Source organism: Vicugna pacos, chromosome X (assembly GCF_048564905.1).
Source record: "Vicugna pacos chromosome X, VicPac4, whole genome shotgun sequence".
Taxonomy (NCBI): Eukaryota; Metazoa; Chordata; class Mammalia; order Artiodactyla; family Camelidae; genus Vicugna; species Vicugna pacos.
Window position 1 is genome coordinate 110,330,157 of NC_133023.1, and position 21,068 is coordinate 110,351,224.

A 21,068-nucleotide genomic window follows, 5' to 3' on the forward strand; every position below is an offset into this window, starting at 1 on the left:
AGTTAGAGAATAATATAAGGCTGCATCAGAAGAGGGAGATTTTGGATGTAACCTAGTGCCCACAACATCTGGGCAGGCAGTAAGGGATGGGGTCGAATTAAGAGAAGGAGCTATGGAAGAAGCCAGGGCTTACAATGGACCTTCACTGCTAGAGAAATAGAGATTATTCCACATGGGGGTGGGGGGTCCCATGAAGATATACATACAGAGAGCAATGAACCAGGTGGGTGTGGCAATCTGTGAATGAGAAAGCTGACTGGAGGACCAAAGGCAGCCTGGGTGGGAGAACATGGTTGGCCACTTCAGACCAGTTTCTTTTGAGAAGATTTCCTCTCTGGTGTCATGTACCCAGAAAGATAAATGGAGACTCAGAGGCTCTTTGTTGAGCATCAAGTCAAAGACAACAGAACCAAATGGCTCCAGAAAGCATCTCATTTTCTAGGCATAGACAGCAAACTTTCAGCCCCATGACACAAGAGGGGCTCAACAACAGCCACAAGTAGCACTGTGCACCTTGGACAGGCCTGTCAGCATTGACATAGAGGGAAAGAAAGAAAAAAGAGTAAGAAAAGTAGAAAGAAAGAGCAAGGAACTGGGAAGAGAGAGTGGACAGGAAGAGCGTCATGGCAGGGAGCAGGCAGGTACCTCCAGTCTAACCCAGGGAATCCTGTGCTGCAGGCCATCTTCCCTCCACCCTCTCCTACCTCCCGCCTCTAGGTCATGACAGAGGTTAAGAGATGCCCCCAGCAGATTCCCAGATCTGAGCTCCTTTCTTCCTAGGCAGACATCACTCACTTGCCATCTCTCCCAACTGCAGGCTTTCTCCCAGTTGTTGTGTTAATGTTCATTACCAGGCCCACTCAGACCTACTTCTTCCCTAGCCTGGAGGCTTATGTTAATTTCTGAGATTATTCTTTCCTGTGTCCAATTTACTTTATGAGCCAGTAGCTCACTTCCTGCTGTCTTGTTTGTAGCTGCTCCCTCTAAATGTTTAACAGTGTTTACTTGATGCTCCAGCCAAGCAGTTGATGACCGATGTGCAGCCAACTCTCAACTACTCAGAGGCTGATGCAGTCATCCCATGAAGGAAATACATTTCTTGCAAACTTCTCCACCTCTTTCCCCTCCACCTTTCTGCCATTCCCTGTTTTCTGACCACTTCCCTGTTTGGGAATCCTTCATCCAAGGTGGGAAGGAGGAAAGATAATGAAAACTGTAACTCATCCTTCTGTCAGTTCGCCAGCAACTGTGGGCTTCCAAAATAATTTTGAAGAGTAAAAAGACACTATCAATTAGAACAATATTTGTCTATTCTGTGAGAATCTCCATTATTCATGCTCTGGTCTCCTCAGTTAAAATGAGTATTTGGAACTGTTTCTTTTAAATGTATTAAGATCAATATTTCACAGTCTCCTGGAATCCTATCAATGCTTTGAATCCCCAGTTCCACATCTCCATGAAGATTCGTCTGACTATTCCAGTCCTCCTCATTCTCTAGCTCCAGATTCTATCACACTGAGACTCTCATGTTGGGTCTAGTGTGCTGCCTTGGCTTTCCTATTAGACTAAGAACAGACTGGGTCCCAAAAGACACATTTCAAAATTGAAAGTTTTTTTTAATTCACTGATCAGGTTCTGCACATTTCCCCAGAATTATATGCTCCTGAATACACAAAGAACCCCACACCTTTCACCTATAGCTGCCATTTACACCAAGCATCACATCATGGACATACCAATTTTATCAAAGGTCTTTTTTTCTACTGGCAACTTCTCCCCCAAGCCTAGCGGTCCTCATTTACAGAGTAATTTTTCCTGACAATAACAGATTCTCTCTACCTTGCTGGGATCTATAGGAAGTTGGAGGAACACTGTCTAGCCTTGGTTTTTGGTCCCCTGAAGTTCCACCTACATACAAAGTCAGGGCACAATTTGGGAGTGTCTTCTCCTCAACTCCCAGGGCTTGATTTAGTGGCATGGTCTTTGAGATTACTGGTTGCCTTTAGCCTTTCAAACAAATATTCCTGCAGTCTCAACTGCTCATTCAGAACTGAACACATACTACTATGTACTCCTACTTACCAATTTTATGTAAGTCTGATCTACCCAAACTCCTGAGAGTCAGGAAAAAAATGTCCTTCTCTTCTCTGTACCACACCCATTGTGCCTCAGACAGAACCGGGCATGCTGGGTTGTGCACTGTAAGGCCAAGCTCTGGAGCCATACTGCCTGTGTTTGAATCTTGGCTCTGTCCCTAAAACCTGAGTAACCTTAGGTATGTTCTTTAACCTCTGTGAGCCTCAGCCTCCTCATGTGGAGAGAATACTTACCTGACACAGTTGTTGTGGTGATTAAATGAGTAAATCCATGCAAAGTGCTGTATGTCTGACCTACAGCAAGCATTTCCCAACTAGCTATTATGATAAGGAGGAGAATTGACAAAAAATTGGTGACTTCAATTCCTGAATCACTAACATTTGATGGGCCCCATGTTCCCTCTCTCTCCAAGCTTTAATCTTGCCCTTTTATGTGGTTTTCTTTTCATTTTCTTGTACCAAGGTCCCCACTCTGATGATGGACACCCAGTTCTCTGAGTTCACACCAGACATCACTCCCATCATGCTGGCTGCCCACACCAACAACTACGAAATCATCAAATTGCTTGTCCAAAAACGAGTCACCATCCCACGGCCCCACCAGATCCGCTGCAACTGTGTGGAGTGTGTGTCCAGTTCAGAGGTAGACAGCCTGCGCCACTCCCGCTCCCGGTTGAACATCTATAAAGCTCTGGCAAGCCCCTCACTCATTGCCTTATCAAGTGAGGATCCCATCCTAACTGCCTTCCGCCTGGGCTGGGAGCTCAAGGAGCTCAGCAAGGTGGAGAATGAGTTCAAGGCTGAGTATGAGGAGCTCTCTCAGCAGTGCAAGCTCTTTGCCAAAGACCTGCTGGACCAGGCTCGGAGCTCCCGGGAACTGGAGATCATTCTCAACCACCGAGATGACCACAGTGAAGAGCTTGACCCTCAGAAGTATCATGACCTGGCCAAGCTGAAGGTGGCAATCAAATACCACCAGAAAGAGGTAAGCTGAACTCCTCTATTTTCTGGGAAGCTTAAGACCTCCAGAGTCCAGAACGGCAGAGCAAGAGTCAGCATTTTTCTCCCACTTAGCCCTCCACCAAACAAATGGTTAGATAGGCCTCAAAAACAGTTAGGTCCATTTAACCAAGGCACATACAACCTCTGCATATTTTTTCTTCATGGCCAGATAAGTAGGGAAAAATCTGATTCTATGATGGGAAAACACTCATTCATTCAACAAATGCTTATTTGGCACTGTTCTAGGAGTTTGGGATACAGAAAACAAGCATGACCCTGCCTTTATGGAGCTTACAAGGTGAACTGTAAGCCAATGGTCACATTAGTGAATATATAATTACCAACTAACCTAAGCTCTCTCAGGAAGCACTTCTGAGAACACATAAAAAGGACCCTACCCGATATACTGGGGCCATGGCGCTAGTGATCACAGGGGGCTTGCTATCTGGACGCTGGTAGTTGTTGACAGAACTAAGTCATTGGCAGCCCCTCTGCAGGAAAGCTGAGATATGCATCTAAAAAATAGAGTCACACTCAGGGCGTGTGGTTCTGTAGAAGGCCAGAGCAACATCTGTGATGGTGTGACTTCAAACCATTAGGGTTCACCTTTTTAAGGGAGGTCAGTTCAAGCAAATCACAGCAGAAGAGGCTTTTGCTGTCCAGCTCGGCTATATTTACAGTTTAGCCAGTGCTGTTCTATGCCATCTTATCAAATAATTGTGGGGAGCCTTTCTAACAGGCCTTATTTCAGCTCTTTAAGGAGGAAGCATGGTAGAAAGAGCAAGGACTTTGGAGCCAGTAAAACTGAGGATGGAAATGGTCTTAAGCTGGATGGCCTGAAGAAAGTCCTTCAAATTTCAGGGCTTTAGTTTTCTCATAAAATGGAGATGACAAAATTTCCTCCACTTCATAGGATTACTATGAAAATAAGTGAGAATATGCTAGTGTACAATGCATGGCCCAGGAAGTACTTTAATGTCCATTTCTAGCTCTCCTCCAATGCTACCTGGGGTCAGATTCAAACAGGCTGAACCCAGCAGTGCTTGCTGTCTGAAGGGCAACTAGCAGTTCCATCCCTTCACAGGTCCAGGCTCTGAGGCAAATCACATACGTGCTCCCCTGCTCCCTTTCTCTCAGACAAGAAAAAAAATACTATGCCCTTTTTTTTTTACTATCCCCATTTTTTAAATGGAGTTACTGGGGATTGAACCTAGGACCTCATGTATGCTAAGAATGTGCTCTACCACTGAGCCATACACCACATACCATTGAAATAAGGCAAAAAATGAGTACTGAGGCAACCTCAAAGGGGATAAAACATGACAAAAGAGCAACATGGAGACTGAAAGGACTGTATTGGGGGAAATAGTAAATGGATAGACCCACCCCTGAATCTCCTTATCCTGTTTTTGCAACTACTTGCTTTAAGGTATTTCATAAAGCCTGAAATTACTCAACCTCACTTTTCTCTTCTGAAAAATAGGGATGATAACAGGAGGACTTACCTCCCTGGAGAAACGTAACGTTTCAATAAAATAAAGCAAGTAATACATTCATGCATAGGACAAGATTCAGCATAAATTAGGCATTTAATAAATATTAGCTGCTATTATTATTCATTTTCATTGTTACACCCAGGGGACCCATGGTGCATGACCTGATTCTGTGTACTAAAGTTGTAGGTAATAGATATAGCAACAGCCATCCCCTCCCTCAACCTGCTTCCCTCTCGCCACCCTGCTATTGATGTGTAGTAGCTGTTGTGTTAAGTAGTCTGCTGTAAGGTCTAATTGACTTTTCTTTACTTTCATATGGGTGTATATTCCAATTTCAGTGTGTTTTTCATTTTATATAAATTGTTATACTATAAGGAAAAAAATCGCAAGTATTTTTAGAATATGAATTGCTTCCAGATGACAAAATGATTAATGGGAATAGAAAGGTTAAAAAATGGGAACATATATTGCATAATATAACTAAAGTTTGCATTCCTTACCTCACCAGATAGTAGATAAACTTCATAATTTTAGGCCCTCATCCCCCTAAAAATTGGCAAAGCATTTATTTTCAAACAGTTTCACTACAATATTTCATCAATTTTGTATTGGTAGATTATCTTCCAACTACTTTATCACTTGACCCCTTCTGCTCATATAATCTTCATTTGCCAATTTTAGTTACTGTTCCATTTGGAAACCATTGTGATGACTTCCTCACTCTCATGGGAATCTGTTTAGCATATGACCATGAAATCACCCGTGGGTTCTACATTCACTGCCCTCCAATCCCCATTAATCTCATCATTTTTCCCTCATGTTTTAGCCCTTTTACTTTTCTGAAACTTTGTCCCCATGCCCCTTATTTCATAATTTATCTTATTACTGTTATTACAGAATACTTCCATGTTCCTATACATTCATATGATATATTTCTCAACTATCATTATACCAACCTCAATGTGGCAAGGGTTATATTTCTTTTTGCTCTCTCAATTAAGCATCAGAGATTCCAAAATTGTTCTCAGGTTCTATTTGCTGTGTACATTCAAGTGGAAAGGATCATTTGTCTTATTGTGGTAAAATATACATAACATGAAATTTACCATTTTCACCATTTTTAAAATTTACAGTTCAGTGCCATTAAGTACATTCATGTTGTGAAGTCATGACGACTAGGAGTCATTTTTTGAAGATGCACAAGTTTTGGGTGTTGAATTCTTCTTTCAATAGTGAGCCCACACACTTAGAGTTTCATATTTTGCAGACTGCATTATTTTTAATCCATAACACTGGCAAAGCAGCATCTTTTGACTATTAAAATTATAGTATTCAGCCGGAATACAAAGGTAATCCAAAAAGCGCTGTATTTATGCAAAGATCAACGATTTTAGGCCTGGTGGCACTCACTCATCATTGGGAATCAAATCAATGAGAACTTTGGGAATATATTAGACTGAACTGTTTCAGTCAGAGCACTTCAAACTCCAACTCCAGTTTTGCAGTAAATGCAGCAAGGACAGTGAGTGACTCTCAACTTCAATGACAATAATTTCATGGAAAAGAATATACCTTCATAGAGTCACATAAACTCAAATATGGCCCAAAGTTTAGTCCCATGGCCAGAGACCTCAGAATTATTTTAGGATTTATATATTTAGCTCCACATTTTCCAAGATAAGTTATCTTAACAATGGCCACAGATAAATTTTAGTTTAGTTTCTCTTAAAACTAAGCTGCATGAATTAGCAGGGCAGGCTTGAGAATTCAGATATACCTTAAGGTTTGCACTCCAAAGGCACTGCTCCCAAAATTTAAAACATGATTTCTACCCATCAAAATCTATAAATCTCTTCTGAATTGTGGCTTTGTTTCCACTAATGAACTATATAATCCTTCCCAGCTTGTGAATTATAGTTTTTTTAAAATGTGTGGTTCCATTGAGTCTCAAATGATTATAGTCTCTAATTGCTCTCTACTCAAATTCACATGTCTATTTTAAGACCAAACACTCTCACCTCAAACAAATCATCCTTATTTTGGGGGTGTTTTTGTCATACTCCCAAACTCATCCTATAAGACACTATCACACTGATACCAAAACCAGGCAAAGACACTACCAAAAAAAGAGAATTACAGACCAATATCACTGATGGACATAGATGCAAAAATCCTTACCAAAATATTAGCAAATAGAATCCAACAGCACATGTAAAAGATTATACATCATGATCAAGTGGGGTTCATCCCAGGGACACAAGGGTGGTTCAACATACACAAACCAATGTAATACATCACATCAACAAGAGAAAGGACAAAAAACACATGATCATCTCAATAGATGCAGAAAAAGCATTTGATAAAATTCAACACCCATTTATGATAAAAACTCTCACCAAAGTGGTCATAGAGGGAACATATCTCAACATAATAAAAGCTGTATATGACAAACCTACAATGAGCATAGTACTCAACGGTGAAAAACTCAAAAGCTTCCCACTAAAATCTGGGACAAGACAAGGCTGCCCACTATCATCTCTCCTATTCAACACAGTCTTGGAAGTCCTAGCCACAGCAATCAGGCAAGAGAGAGAAATAAAAGGGAGCCAAACTGGAAAAGAAGAGGTAAAAGTGTCACTATATGCAGATGACATAATACCATATATAGAAAACCCTAAAAGGTCCACACAAAAACTACTAGAACTAATCGAGGAATTCAGTAAGGTAGCAGGTTATAAGATTAACGTACAAAAATCAGTTGCATTTCTTTACACTAAAGATGAATCAATAGGAAAAGAAAGTAAAGAAACAATCCCCTTTAAAACAGCACCCAAAGTAATAAAATACCTAGGAATAAATCTAATCAAGTTTAGTGTGTTTGGATAAGAAACACAATCCTGTGAGCTACTGAGGTTCTAATAATTCAGGTATCTTTGAGCACTTCATTCTCAGAAGCTCCTGATCTGAGGAAGCAGACTGATAAGTTTGTTCAATAAATATCTGCAATCTAGTCATTTAAAAAGTGAAACATACACACAGCGCTTAAGGCCACAAGGATAAAAAAGTCACTATCTTGATAATTTATCACATTACACAATACATTTGATCTCTAATTTTCATCATACAAACTCTCCTGATGTAGAATGTGATGGAATTAGGCAGACCAATCTTTTCTTTGGATACAAATAAACAAATGAAAGCTAACTTTATCATTTTCTATTATCCTTATAGCAAATGAACTCAGGTTTTCTATGTTAGATAAAATTCCTCAAATTCCTTGGAAACCTATAGTTTATGTGTGCTTACTCATCAAGATGAAAAATATATTAAGATCTTAAGTCAATCACACTCCAGTGTCTGGTGGAAAACATTCAATTTGAAGGTTGCATGTTGCAAGTCCCTAAACAAATTGGAGACATCTTTTAAAAGGTCAGCTTTTCTAGATGACCTTCAGGTCCTGAAGAAGGCTAGACAAGAATTATCTCCCAGGCCCAGAATTATTCAAAGGAAAAACAATCTCTAGATAGGGATGGAACAACTGAGCTAAAAGAGAAACTCTGTCTTCTTTTTCATACTTGATTCCATGCTTAATTCCAGTTGTACCATGTGGTTCTATCTTCAAAAATAGGAAGGTTACTTCTCAGTGTCTATACTCAGAACAGGAAAAAGCAGATACACCACTTCACTTTCTAGTGTCATCCCTGCTGACACCCTGTTCAGTCTTCTTTTAAAGCATGCTGTGATTCATACTGGGCAGACATATCCAGTACAAATGGAAATTTCCTCAATAGGTGGCGGTGTTGTAAGGGAGGAGCATCAGAGACTCCTGCATCAGGGAAGAGTACCCAAAGATAAGCCTGCTCACGTCAAAAGTTTCGAACAGACAGTGTCTCCGTGTCTCTTAAAACTTAAGCTAAAAAGCTTTATTCCCCTCCCCCCCAAAAAAGACAATACTTTTCCCTATAAAATGAGCTGTAACACAGCTGATTTTCCCAAACTGGAAGTTAGAGAGTTGCTAACGTTAAAAATTTAGAAGATAATGGTTTCAAGAAAGGCCAGTGTTTCCCCAAGTTTAAGTAAGAATAAAACTATTTAAAAGTGATCAATATTGTCAGAATTTGTTATAATCTAGAGGCATGTGTATCTATGTGTTTTCAAGTACAGATTTTGTTAATGGCATCTTTCATTAAAGGAATCTGAAACACTGAAGTTGTATTTCCTAACTGGGGCTCTCATGTCTACTTGACAAGAATACTTGCATTGAACTAAAAAAAAACCTCAAGATGCTTTCAGCATTGTACTAGGGTCTTCAAGATGAAATTGTGACAAGGGGTAAAAAGTTCAGTAGTTTTCCTTATCTTGCTAAAATGCAGTTTCATTCTTCAGAGGTATAAATGGAGATCATTTTCAAAGATTCTTTATTACCCTGAAGAGATGTGACATTTGGGACTGATGGATAGTTGCATCTGTCAATACAAATAACTTCAGGAACTAGAGGTTTTTTTTTTTCTTGGGGTTGATTTTGGTTGGTTGGTGAGCTAAGGGTTATATAGTCAGAAGAAAAACAAATTTTAAATGTGGCCTGGAGGGATAGGATTCTTAAAAAATTTAAGAAGTATGCCCTAGAGGAAATGGCTAAATACCTCTAGTCTATTAAGATATGGCTGTTAATACAAGAACACAATAGTCAGCTTCGATGTAAAAAATATATCTAGTTGGATAATAGTGGGTTAATAATGTTCAGAGTTACATAAACCCCTGAGGAACAAAACCTTAGCCTTAAATAGAAAATAATCCACTATTTCCTAAAAGGCTGCTTTCTCATCATTGTTTTTTCTTCATTACTATTCCCAATAAAACTGAGTAGACTCCGAAAAAGAATTTAACTTGGTGGGAAAAATAGCTCAAAAAAATGAAACAAAAACTGACTCCAAGTGTAAGTTTGACATGGAGTGAAATGAAGCATCTCTGGTCTCTTAGAAAATAGGTGTAAAACTATTGGATAATCTTTACATGTCACATAGACTTTCAGGAATTTCATATAGACATTTTTCAGATGTCCCTAAAACATCCTGATTTCATATATTATTTCCCATTGTCAGATATATCAACCCAAGGCTTTGAAAACTGAATCACTTTATTTGTTCCTTTTTACCACTGAAGGTAGGCAGAAAAGTTATTATAACTCATTTCACGAACAATGAAGGACTATATCCCAGAGATTTGTTCAGGACTATCTATCTGACAATGACAGAAGAACTTCAGACTCCTGGTACAATATTTTCTCTTGAGTATACTCCACCTTCTGCTGAGCAGAGTTCTTTTATGCTGGCTTGGTAGCCTCCAAATTCACCATCAGCTAATTTAAGATGACCATAAGTTCTTTGATTTGTGAATGAAAGTTTATTAGTTAAAATCTGTTAAAACACATAATAAAATAGTGTGGACCAATAGCTAATAAGGACTACATTCAATTATAATCTAATAACTGGCAGCAATCGTCACACATAAGAATGCAACTATGCAGTCACAACTTCCCACACACTTACAGCCAAAGCACACAGGGATGAAGAATTAGTTGCTTCCTAATTCATTACAATCTACCAGCCTATCACCCTTGGTTTCCGCACCTTTAAGTCTGTCTCGGAATGGTGAGCCTATCCCCCTCTCCATCCCTCCATGCCATACAAGAATTGGCTTTGGTGTTGTTCTCAAGAAGATCCAGAGAAGGGCTAGTTCAGATAAAAGTCTAAAGGAGAGACGCAAGATTCCAATCAGAGGTAACAAATCAGTGAACTGCCAGGTTAGTTCATCCATCTCCCTCTAAATGGGCTTTTAAGTGCGTGACCTGTGTCAACTGCCAGCCAAGTATTTCTACCAATATTAACAACTTGGGGTTGGCTAATTTTCATATGACAAAAACAGGGCTTGGTTCATAAATGTGCTTAGAAACTAACTCTCTACCATGGCTTTCCACCATAAACAGCTCCGTAACTGTTGACGACTTGTTACTTTTCTTCTTTCTCCTGATAATACCTTCCCTACTAGCTCTTATTCCTAAGTATTTTCTTTCTTTCTTTTTTTATTGAAGTACAGTCAGTTACAACATGTCAATTTCTGGTGTATAGCACAATGTCCCAGTCATGCATATACATACATATATTTGTTTTCATATTTTTTCATTAAAGGTTATTACAAGATACTGAACATAGTTCTCTGTGCTATACAGAAGAAACTTTTTTAAAATCTATTTTTATATATAGTGGCTAACATTTGTAAATCTCAAACTCCCAAATTTATCCCTCCCCACCCCCTTTCCCCAGTAACCATAAGATTGTTTACTATACCTCCAAGTCTACTTCTGTTTTGTAGATGAGTTCATAGTGTCCTTTTTTTTTTCTTTTTAGATTCCACATATGAGTGATATCATATGGTTTTTTTCTTTCTCTTTCTGGCTTAGTTCACTTAGAATGACAATCTCTAGGGCCATCCATGTTGCTGCAAATGGCATTATTCTTTTTATGGCTCAGTAGTATTCCATTGTGTAAATATACCACAACTTCTTTATCTAGTCATCTGTCAATGGACATTTAGGTTGTTTCCATGTCTTGGCTATTGTATATAGTGCTGCTATGAACATTGGGGTGCATGTATCTTTTTGAATTAGAGTTCCCTCCATTTATATACCCAGAAGTGGGATTGCTGGATTATATGGTAATTCTATTTTTAGTTTTTTGAGGAATTTCCATACTGTTTTCCCTAAGTATTTTCTTACTTCCTACACTTACTGCTTATCACTATTAACTTTATTTCTAATTCTTTTCCATAGAGCAAACATACTTAACACAACAATCCATTGCTTGGGGCAGGGTTACATCTTAACAATTCATAATCACATATAATCACACAAAGCAAAAATTGCAATAATTCTGAGGTGCAATTATAGTACAATCTTTCCAGGTGACTCATCTAGCCAAGAGGCTAGACTGTCTACGTATTATGACGTTGCAGCATCTTCCTGTTTGACACCTAGCGACCATGATGACCATTAGTTGTTTTATAGGCTGGTTCAAGTTTTATCTTGTTTCAATGTCTGGACTCGTCTCACAGATTTCTCTTGATGTATTTTCATGATTTGCTTGAGTAAGTGTGGTTGACTATGTTCTCTCATTACTACTAACAGTTTTAACAAGCTCACATTAATCCGTTGTGGAATTGTTATAAAGTCCATATTCCAGAGTTCTACTTGGAAGAATAGCTACCCTTCAGCATCTATCATATTTAAGAAGCACCAGATCTGTCCATTTACAGTTAAATTGCTCACCAAATAGAATTCACAGCAGATTGATGGTCTCTCCTTGGATGTTTCTTGATCTTGCCCAAGTATTTATGCTTTGAGTTTTATTTTGACACAAAATTATAGCCCAATTTCCTAAAGCCCAAATTTCTAGTGGAGAGTGTATATCTTCCCTGACTGTTTCTAAGCCTTTAATTAAAGTATAGATTCTCTCTTTTTACTTTTATCCAGTTCCTCTGTTGTTCTTCTTGGTTACTACATGTATAGATTTCCTTATTTAACTCTAATCACTAGTCTTCCTTATAAAACTGCTCCTATTGGAATGGAGGGATAAATGGTTACTTTCTGCTTTCCCACTCTTCTATTTAGGTTAATTTAGCATAGTTCCTTTGCACTACACCTAATATTTACAACTTTGGACATAGTACATATCTAGAGTCACCTATGCTGGGCAAGTAAGTCTCAGTTTGTCCAGTTACTGCAGCAGCAAAGTCCCTCAATCTGCTGTCTGGAATGGCTTATATCTGGTAGCCACAGTAGTTACTTGTAATATAACTTTTATTTCTCCTCTTTGTGTCTTTGTTTACCCCTGTAAGTCTCCTGGATCCATATCTACCCTATCAATCTTTCCACATAAAATTCTATTATGAAACTTTCTCATACTAATATGTTAGAGTAGCTCCATAATTCTGATTTTCAAAAGAGTCCCTAAAAAATATAACAAACTAGTGAATATAACAACAGAAACAGACTCACAGATACAGAGAACAAACAAGTGGCTATCAGTGGAGAGAAGGAAGAGGGGAGGGGCAATAGGGATAGGGGAGTAAGAAGTACAAACTATTAGGTATAAAATGTCAGGGATATACTCTAGAACACAGGGAATATAGCCAATTTTTTATAATAGCTATAAATCAAGTATAATCTTTAAAAGTTGAGAATCACTATATTGTACACCTGTAACTTATGTAACATTGTACAGCAACTATATTTCAATTTAAAAAAATTTTAAAGAGACTCTGTGGTAGCTTTTCTTGATACAGCAGTCTCTTTCTTAAATTTGTTAAATAAACTTATCCTGAAATTCAGTGGCTAAACTGACTTATGTTCCTCCTGCTACAGCTCATCCAAATTAAGACCTAGTTATATAGTCTATAATTTCCCCTATTTACCTTTGTTCAATTGTTTGTTTTTTTTAGGTTTCTTTGTTTTGTTTTTGGTTTGGTTTGCTTTTTGTTAATGGAGGCACTGGGGATTGAACCCAGGACCTCGTGCGTGCTAAGCATGTGCTCTACTACTGAGCTGTACCCTCACCTCTCATTTACCTTTAAAGGTAGTTAATTATCTGTGTATGCAGACCTCACTTAGTATTAGATGCAACATCTGTAATGTTGGTTAGCTCTAAAACCATCTGTATTAAATGTCTTTTTAATCCCTCTGACTATAATATGCTTTAGGATTACGTGAGTTGGTACAGTCTGGTTTTCACCAGTGTGGATTGACTTCTACCTGTCATTTCTTCACAATTTTCATACACCATTTTGTCTAATGGTACACTTTATGTCTTTAGCTAGTTGTTGCCCATGTTGTGAGATGCAAAGGCCATTCTCTAAGAAGGAGGACCCCAGTGTCCATGGGCTTATCTGAAGGGTAGCTCTTCTTCCAAATGGAAGTGAGGGTACTGTATGGCATGCAATTAGAATGATCAGTGAATTTCTTGAATGTGTACTTGGTCCCTCTCTGTTTTGATATGAGGGTCCTCCAACTATTACATTCTCCCCCTCTGGTATTTATAAATTTACTGTGGCTGTACCAGTCCACATTTTGTCTAAATTCATCATTGCTCCTAGTTCTCCGTAGTTAAGATTTCTATATCAAGGTTGCAGCAGGTTCTCTTATCATAAGCCTATCAGTTATTCTTCAGAAATGTAGTTATACCCAAGAGGGTGTACTTTATCCACTTCTACTGTGGACTATCATCTCTAAGCCTGTGCCATAAGTGTTTGACATTCCATAGGTGAATCATTTTTGTTAGGGCTTTCTCTAGTCCTTCTAGTACTAGTACTTTTCTCTTGTTATTTGCTGTAACTTGCCATTTCCATTTGGGGAACAATATTGTAGAGTAGTTGTGATGTGAGTCAGCATTTGAGGGAACAATCCTGCATTGGCCTCAGCTTTTTCAAAGGTTTCTCCCTAGCAAGAGTTATCTGTAAACCTTCCTTTTTGCAGTTTTACTATCTGATAGATGTTGGTTTTTCAGAATTATTTCCTCTAGTCTGCTATAGCATCCTTTGGCTGACACGTTCTGTCCAAAAGGACAAGTAATTAGTTATAACTTTTCAAGTAAAATTGCCCCAATATTGTCTTATTAATGTGAACTTATTCACTATAATGCCATCCTGGGGGACAGTCCCCTTCTAGTGTCCACTCATTGTAGAATGGTAAAACTGGGCCCCAAGACGTGATAGAGTTCATCAGGTCTTCATTCCATTGTTATGTAAGGAGTTTCTTTTCTTTGCTATTGTTCGTGCCTGTTATCAGAAATCCCAGCAAGAGGACAACTACAGGTAAAGAACCATATTGCTAGTCAGAGATTTTGAAATAAATACAAAGAAGAAAAGAGACCAGCGTCTGGTGGAAATAAATCAAATCTTACTTGTTCGATAAGAGATTAATAATGTAACTGTGCAGAACTAGGAGAAAAACTCTTATGGCTAGTATTCAGGAAAACCAGACTTTATTTGAAACAGAAATTATCAGATCTCACATGCTGGTGGGGACAAATTAGGTCTTATCCATTTCTTAAGTCATTGTTTATACCAGAGAGTACTCCTTCATATAATTCATCTACATCTAACATGGCTTGATCTTCATCTATGTTTAACATGGCTTGATCTACATCAAAGATTAAGTCTTCATCTTCTCTTGGTGTAAGTATTGATTCTAAGTCTGAGAAAGCAGCGAGGTCTGGTAATGAAGCTTCCTCAGAAGGAGATGAATCTGTTTCTATCGGTTCTGCTCTATCATTCTGCTCTACACAAGGCATTTGTCCTTGTGAAATAAACTGTAAAATCTCTTCAGCTATTCTTACTAACTGGGCTACACAATTAACAAGTCCACCAACAACGTCAGGGATTGACACAGATTCCATGCCTCTATGCTCTCCTCAGTAGATAAAATATTACTAAAAGCTACAGTAAATGGACTCTGGGTGACAATGGAACTTATGGGGCTGGCAAAGGTTCTATGGTTGGTTTGGTTGAAAAATGAGGCTGTTGATATGATGATGATGATCAAGTACAGAATGAGGCCAGTGGTCCTCTAGTGCTTTCTGATAAAGTTGGTGAACCTCCCACAAAATGTATATATGGTATTCCTGTTTGTATTGGTAGTGATTGCTATTATAATGACCATCAGACAGATTGTCACAGCCAAGAGAAAACAGCAAAGCAGATCTAATAATAGAAAAGAGAAATATAAAGTTAGTATCCTTGAGCCTTTATGCATCCTACAGGTTCTGGCTATAGGACAAGGTTGAAAGAGCACCCCTAGCTATTGCTCCTCCTTTCTTGGTGGTTTTATGAGGATCTACTACTCATACTCTCCTTTACACTTCTCATAGTCTTTACCTCTTCTTATAGGATTTGAGAACAAAATGAGCAGAGGCAATGTCTATCTTTCTTGAGTATCTCTATTGAGGAAGATACATTCACTCAGAGTCTTTCAATTAATTCTGTCTTTACTAGTACCTTTGCCTCATTGCCATTTATATCTGGTGATGCTAAATTCTGTGTTTTTAACAATTCAGTACTAAAGGTTCCAATTGCCACTGCAGTCTGGGGATTATGGTAAATAAAAGTCTCTCATTCTGTTTCCAAATTTTGTATAACTTCTGTTATAAAATTAGTTCTTCAGTCATCTCCTATTACTGCCAATATTCCATATCTAGCAGCTAGTTCTCCCAATTTTATCCAAAGCCATGGTCATACTATTCTCATCTGCATGTCTGGTATGCTCTGTAAACCCTCTTCCTAATTTTATACTTCTTTCAAGTAATATTCTTTGTTTAAAAATCTAGAGAATGGGGGGGAGGGTATAGCTCAGTGTTAAGAGTGCCTGCTTAGCATTCACGAGGTCCTGGGTTCAGTCCCCAGTACCTTCATCAAAAATTAATAAATAAACCTAGTTACCTCCCCCCTAAAAAGAAAAAGAAAAAAAATGACCTTAAAAATCTAGAGAATGGCCCAATATAATCTACCTATCACATTTGTCTAGTTTACCATCCATCACTTTCCTTAAAAATGAGTTTGTTTAGGATGCAAGTTTTTAGTAATTTGACATATATTGCTTACTTATTTGATTCATAGATTTTTTTTCACTCTTTCTCCTCTGCAAACCTAGAGTATTCATGTGCACATGGTCTGAGATTTCACATGCCCATTCTGCAACCTTAAATTAAACTGACAAGGGAGCTGAGCTGAGGCTTGGAGTTCCCAAGACTACAGAGTCTGCATTAGTCTGGAGGGGTCAGATTGTCCCCTCTTTTATTCTAAATAGATTATACTGTCTTTCGTCTGTGACGAGCTGGTACATGTTCTACATGAGTTGCTAAATTCATTTCATTGATTTCTTTTCATATCTCCCTTCACCAGAATTGTTTTTCCTGCAATAGTCTAGTCTGTAGTTTTCCATTTATTAGAGACTCTATCTCCAGTCCATGACCCATCAGTATAGCTATATACTTTTGGCCAGTTGTTTTCTTAGGCATATATACATATTAAATTTCTAGCTACCAGCCTGTAAAGCCAGGCTGGTTTCCTTTCCCCAGCCTTAGTCAAGTTTTTTCCTAGTGGAGAGTATTAGGAAGCAGGCATCCATCTCACTTTCAGGATACTGCCAAATCTATCACTGCCCTGTTTCGAGCAGTTCTGACCAGAGTGGGGCCCAGCAAGGCACAGGCTTTACCCCAGCTAACTGTACTCCTTAAAACTTTACTGGAGCACAGCAAATCATCAGCAAGCTGGTCTGTGATTTTCACATGGAGCTTGCTTGTTTCCACAGGGTATGGTTTGACCCACTCAGTTATATGCTATCTTCACTTAGCATGTCCTGTCAGAACCACACACTTTTTGTCCAAAATCCTAACAGGAGACATGGGGTTTACCCTGATGATAAGGGTCAGAACCATAATAACCAGTAGACATGATTTTGGTTGGATGCAACTTTCCACCTGAAACATGGGAGAATGGGTACTAGACGCATGCAGTTTATTTTATTAACTCAGAGGATCTCTGCTTTTGTGTATTGTGTTCTCTTAGGCATATATACATATTAAGTTTCTCTATTTTTTATTGAAGCATAGTCAGTTTACAATGTTGTGTCAATTTCTGGTATACAGCACAATGCTTCAGTCATACATGAACATATATTCATTTTCATATTCTTTTTCACCATAAGTTACCTCAAGATACCGAATATAGTTCCCTGCACTATACAGTATGAACTTGTTGTTTATCTACTCTCTCTATATATATATCAGATCTCTGCTTTTGGATTAGAGAAAAAGCAGACTGGTAGAAGGAAATAATGGGGAAAAAATCATGAAAGGAGTTTGGCATTAATGTAGAGCATGAATCAGCCCATCAGCAGAAAGACCCAGAAGGTATGTATTAAATAGTACTAGAATTATGCTGTGCACCAGAAATTGACACACTTCAACTGACTATACTTCAATAAAAAGAACAGTACTAGAGAGCACCATCACATTTTTCAAAGGAAGCAATAACCCACTATGATGCCCATAGCCCAAGGGCACAAGAGGGTGATAGAAACATACACAAAACCTATTCAACTTCTGGCTCCCCTTTCACCCAGTTTGTTTTCTCAGCTTTTCTACCTCCCTCTTGGATTCTTTTATTAATCCTCTTGGTCGATACACCTCCATTCATTCACCTCCGAGTTTTCATTCTATTTCATTCTCTCTGTATCTCTACCTCCCACTACCGCTTCCCATCATCTTTCATTCCATCTCTCCCTAAACTGGGCAAAATGTAGGACTAAATTAGAGTTCATTTATCAAATTGACATTGTATTTATAAAGTTTTACATTACACAATCTAAAGGTAAAAAGCAGAGAGGTAGAACATTTCATACGTTGCTACCTTGTAAAGACTAATGTCATTACCTATTATTTATGCAGTCCTTGATTTATTTTATCTATCACTTGGTCACCTTTGATGGGAAAAAAAATCCCTGACCTAGCCTTAATGCCACTGACCACCATGTTAACTAACCCACAATTTGCTATCTTCAAAGCATCTTGGAACCTAGGAGCTGGGGGCATGGGGAGAGCTGGGAGGGTGTTGAGAAATTCCTAAGTACTGTAGTGCTAGGAAAGAGTAAGAATTTATTCCAGTTACGATCATTTCCAAGCAACCAACTCCTGATCCTAAGGTGTTTGCTTAAAGGTACATTTTGGATAGTCTGCTCCTAGTCCCATCTCACTTTAAGGACCTTTTTTTTTTTAACTAGCTCTTCCTCTTGCCTGGAATCCCTTCCCTACTCCCCTCCAAAAATGGCTTCTTGCCATTCTGTCACAGCTTAAACATCTCAACTTTCTGATCCTTCAACCTGAAAAAGCCTCCCAATCATCCCTTTCTCATTATGCATACAGCACGTTTTTTGCATTTTAGCACCTTTAATCACCTCGTATTTTCTTGTTTATTCATTTATCTTTCTGTCTCCCATACCACCTCACATACACATAGACTAAAATGTAAGTGCCATGAGATTAGGAAGCTTGTCTGTTTTGTTTTCTGCTGTATCCCCAAGGTATAGAAGAGAAGCTATCACATAGTAAGTAACCAGCAAGTATTGTTAAAGAAAGGAAGGAAGGGAAGAAGGGAGAAAGGAACAACTTTTAACTCAGTAAATATTATCAAGTTTCAAACATGCATGGATAGCAGTGGGTACAAAGTTAAACCAATTCATCAAAACACATGGTTAATAAAATGAGCAGGCAATGCACTGAGCGAAAATACTCACAAAATATATCTGACAAAGAACCTGGAACCAGCATACATAAAAAGCTCCTACAACTCAATAATAAAAAGATAAACCAATTTAAAATAGGCGAAAGAGTTGAACAAACATTCCACAAAGAAAAATAAATAGCTAATAAGTACATAAAACATATTCAATATTATTAGTCATCAGAGAAATGCAAAGTAACATCACAATGAGATACCACAACACAGTCACTAGACTGGCTAAAATTAAAGAGTGACAACACTAACTATTGGCAAAGATGTAGAGCAACCAGAATTCTCACACATTGCTGGTGGGAGCCTAAAGTAATACAACCTCTTTAAAAACGTCTGGCAGTTTCTTATAAAACTAGGTAAGCACCTATCTAGCTCCAGCAATTCAACTCTGAAGTGTCTAGACAAGAGAAATGAAAGTTAACCAAAAGACTTTTACACAAATGGTTATAACAGCTTTACTCATAATGGTCAAAAAAAAGTGTAAACAGCCCTGGTGTCAATCAAAAAGAGAATGGATAAACTGTAGTATATTCATACACCGTGATACTAATCAGCAATAAAAATAAAGCCACTACTGATAGAGACAACAACATAGATGGAGATCAGAAACACACTTAATGAAAGAAGCCAGACACAAAAGAATGCCTGTTGTATAATTCCATTCATATGCAATTCTAGAAAAATGATCTATGGTGGAAATATCAAAATAGCAGTTACATCTAGGGGAGTGGGAACTGACTGGAAGAGGCTAAAAGAACATTCTGATGATAATAATCATGTTTTAGATAGAGTTTGGGGTTACACGAGATTATGCATTTGTCAAAACTCATTCAATGAGCTTAATATGTGTGCATCTCACTATATGTAAATTTTACTCCCCCCCAAAAAGTAACCAAGTGTAATCCCCAGCCTCAAAAGCTATATATCAGATTGGATGACATGCTTGTAAATCTTCCAATAAACAGTCACATTTATGGAAGACCTACTATAGTTTTAGTACTTTTTTAATATTAGTACATTTAATCCTCTTGATAAGCCGGGGAAGTTACAGACGGAAAAACTGAGGAATAGAGAAATTAAGTAATCTGTCCACAGTCACATGGTAAGTAAAGATACGCAATTGGAAGTCAGCCCAGTTGATTCCTCAAGTCCTATGCTAGAGGGCACAAATTCAGGTGCCCACAGGGGCAAAATTTGCCTTATTCAGGCCAGAGCTGACATTTCATCATAAGCAGGAATAGAACTGAGAATTCCCATCATCTCATCTGATGGATAGCTTTTGGGGCTGGGGATGACATTAATTTCACTACTCATCCCTGGAAACGGACAGAATTCCAAGTTGACTGTGACTCCCAAGGCAGAGGGATAGGGCGAGCCAGGCCGGTCCCCTCAAGAAACGCCATTATCTGTGACAGGAATGTTATGTCCGTTTTACCAGCCCTCCCACTGACCTACTGAATTGGCCCACTCATAAACTCCTCACCTGTGAAAGAGCCAAGATGGACGACGAGAGGGCCGTTATGCCTACTAAACGTCTTCCGGACTTCCGCTTTCAAATGGGATGTAAACGCTCGCGTCACAACTAAAAAACAATAACCAAAAAATAATAATAATAAACTACAAAATCGATGGGTTTAAAGATAGCCACAATCTGTGGAAACAAGGAACAGATGAACTAAAATTTCAGAGAGCGACAGCGAGTCCTTCCTAAGTCAGCTGATAACCACGGGCCTTCTTCACTGAGACTTTTGCCAACTCTGGACCCAAGCTGAAGATGAGGTTTGGCCCCACGTCAGAGGGACGCTATTGGGGAAAATGAGAAATTCACATAAAGTTTGAGTCTAGCATAATGGGTCAGAAATTTGAGAAGCCTCAAACGCAGGGCAAGCTTTCCTCACCTGAAGTTAAACGCGGCCAGGCTGACGCCTGAGCGGGAAAGGCTGTGCGCAATCTCCGAAGTCTCACGATACTTTGCAGACAAACTCACGGGAGAAAGAGAGACTGCCGTAAATACACTACTGGTCTCTCCCTCAAAACTTTACTTTACTTGGAAGTTGAGAGGGCATTGGAAGGCTAATGAGTTAATAAGCTCAAAACCATCCCCAAACGGCACTTGACAAAGTGATTCTAAAAT

At 38.6% G+C, this 21,068-nt stretch overlaps 2 protein-coding genes across 3 annotated transcripts in view; one reads left to right on the plus strand and one right to left on the minus strand.

Moving 5' to 3' along the window:
• Positions 1 to 21,068, plus strand: part of TRPC5 (transient receptor potential cation channel subfamily C member 5) — a 119,883-nt gene that overhangs the window by 25,862 nt on the left and 72,953 nt on the right. Inside the window, exon 2 of the mRNA XM_031675283.2 lies at positions 2,560 to 3,081. Within this exon, the coding sequence (XP_031531143.2) occupies positions 2,560 to 3,081 (522 nt within the window). The remainder of the gene's footprint in view (positions 1 to 2,559; positions 3,082 to 21,068) is intronic.
• On the minus strand, positions 14,612 to 20,859 carry TRPC5OS (TRPC5 opposite strand). Of its 2 annotated transcripts, XM_072955786.1 has the most exons (4): positions 20,833 to 20,859; positions 20,418 to 20,516; positions 18,936 to 18,982; positions 14,612 to 15,346 (listed from the first exon to the last, which is right to left on the minus strand). In XM_072955786.1, the coding sequence occupies exon 4, from the start codon at positions 15,040 to 15,042 to the stop codon at positions 14,683 to 14,685; it is 360 nt and encodes a 119-aa protein (XP_072811887.1). In that variant the 5' UTR covers positions 15,043 to 15,346; positions 18,936 to 18,982; positions 20,418 to 20,516; positions 20,833 to 20,859; the 3' UTR covers positions 14,612 to 14,682. The 2 variants fall into 2 exon arrangements, with proteins under 2 accessions (XP_072811887.1, XP_006215495.1); XM_006215433.3 differs by lacking the exon at positions 18,936 to 18,982.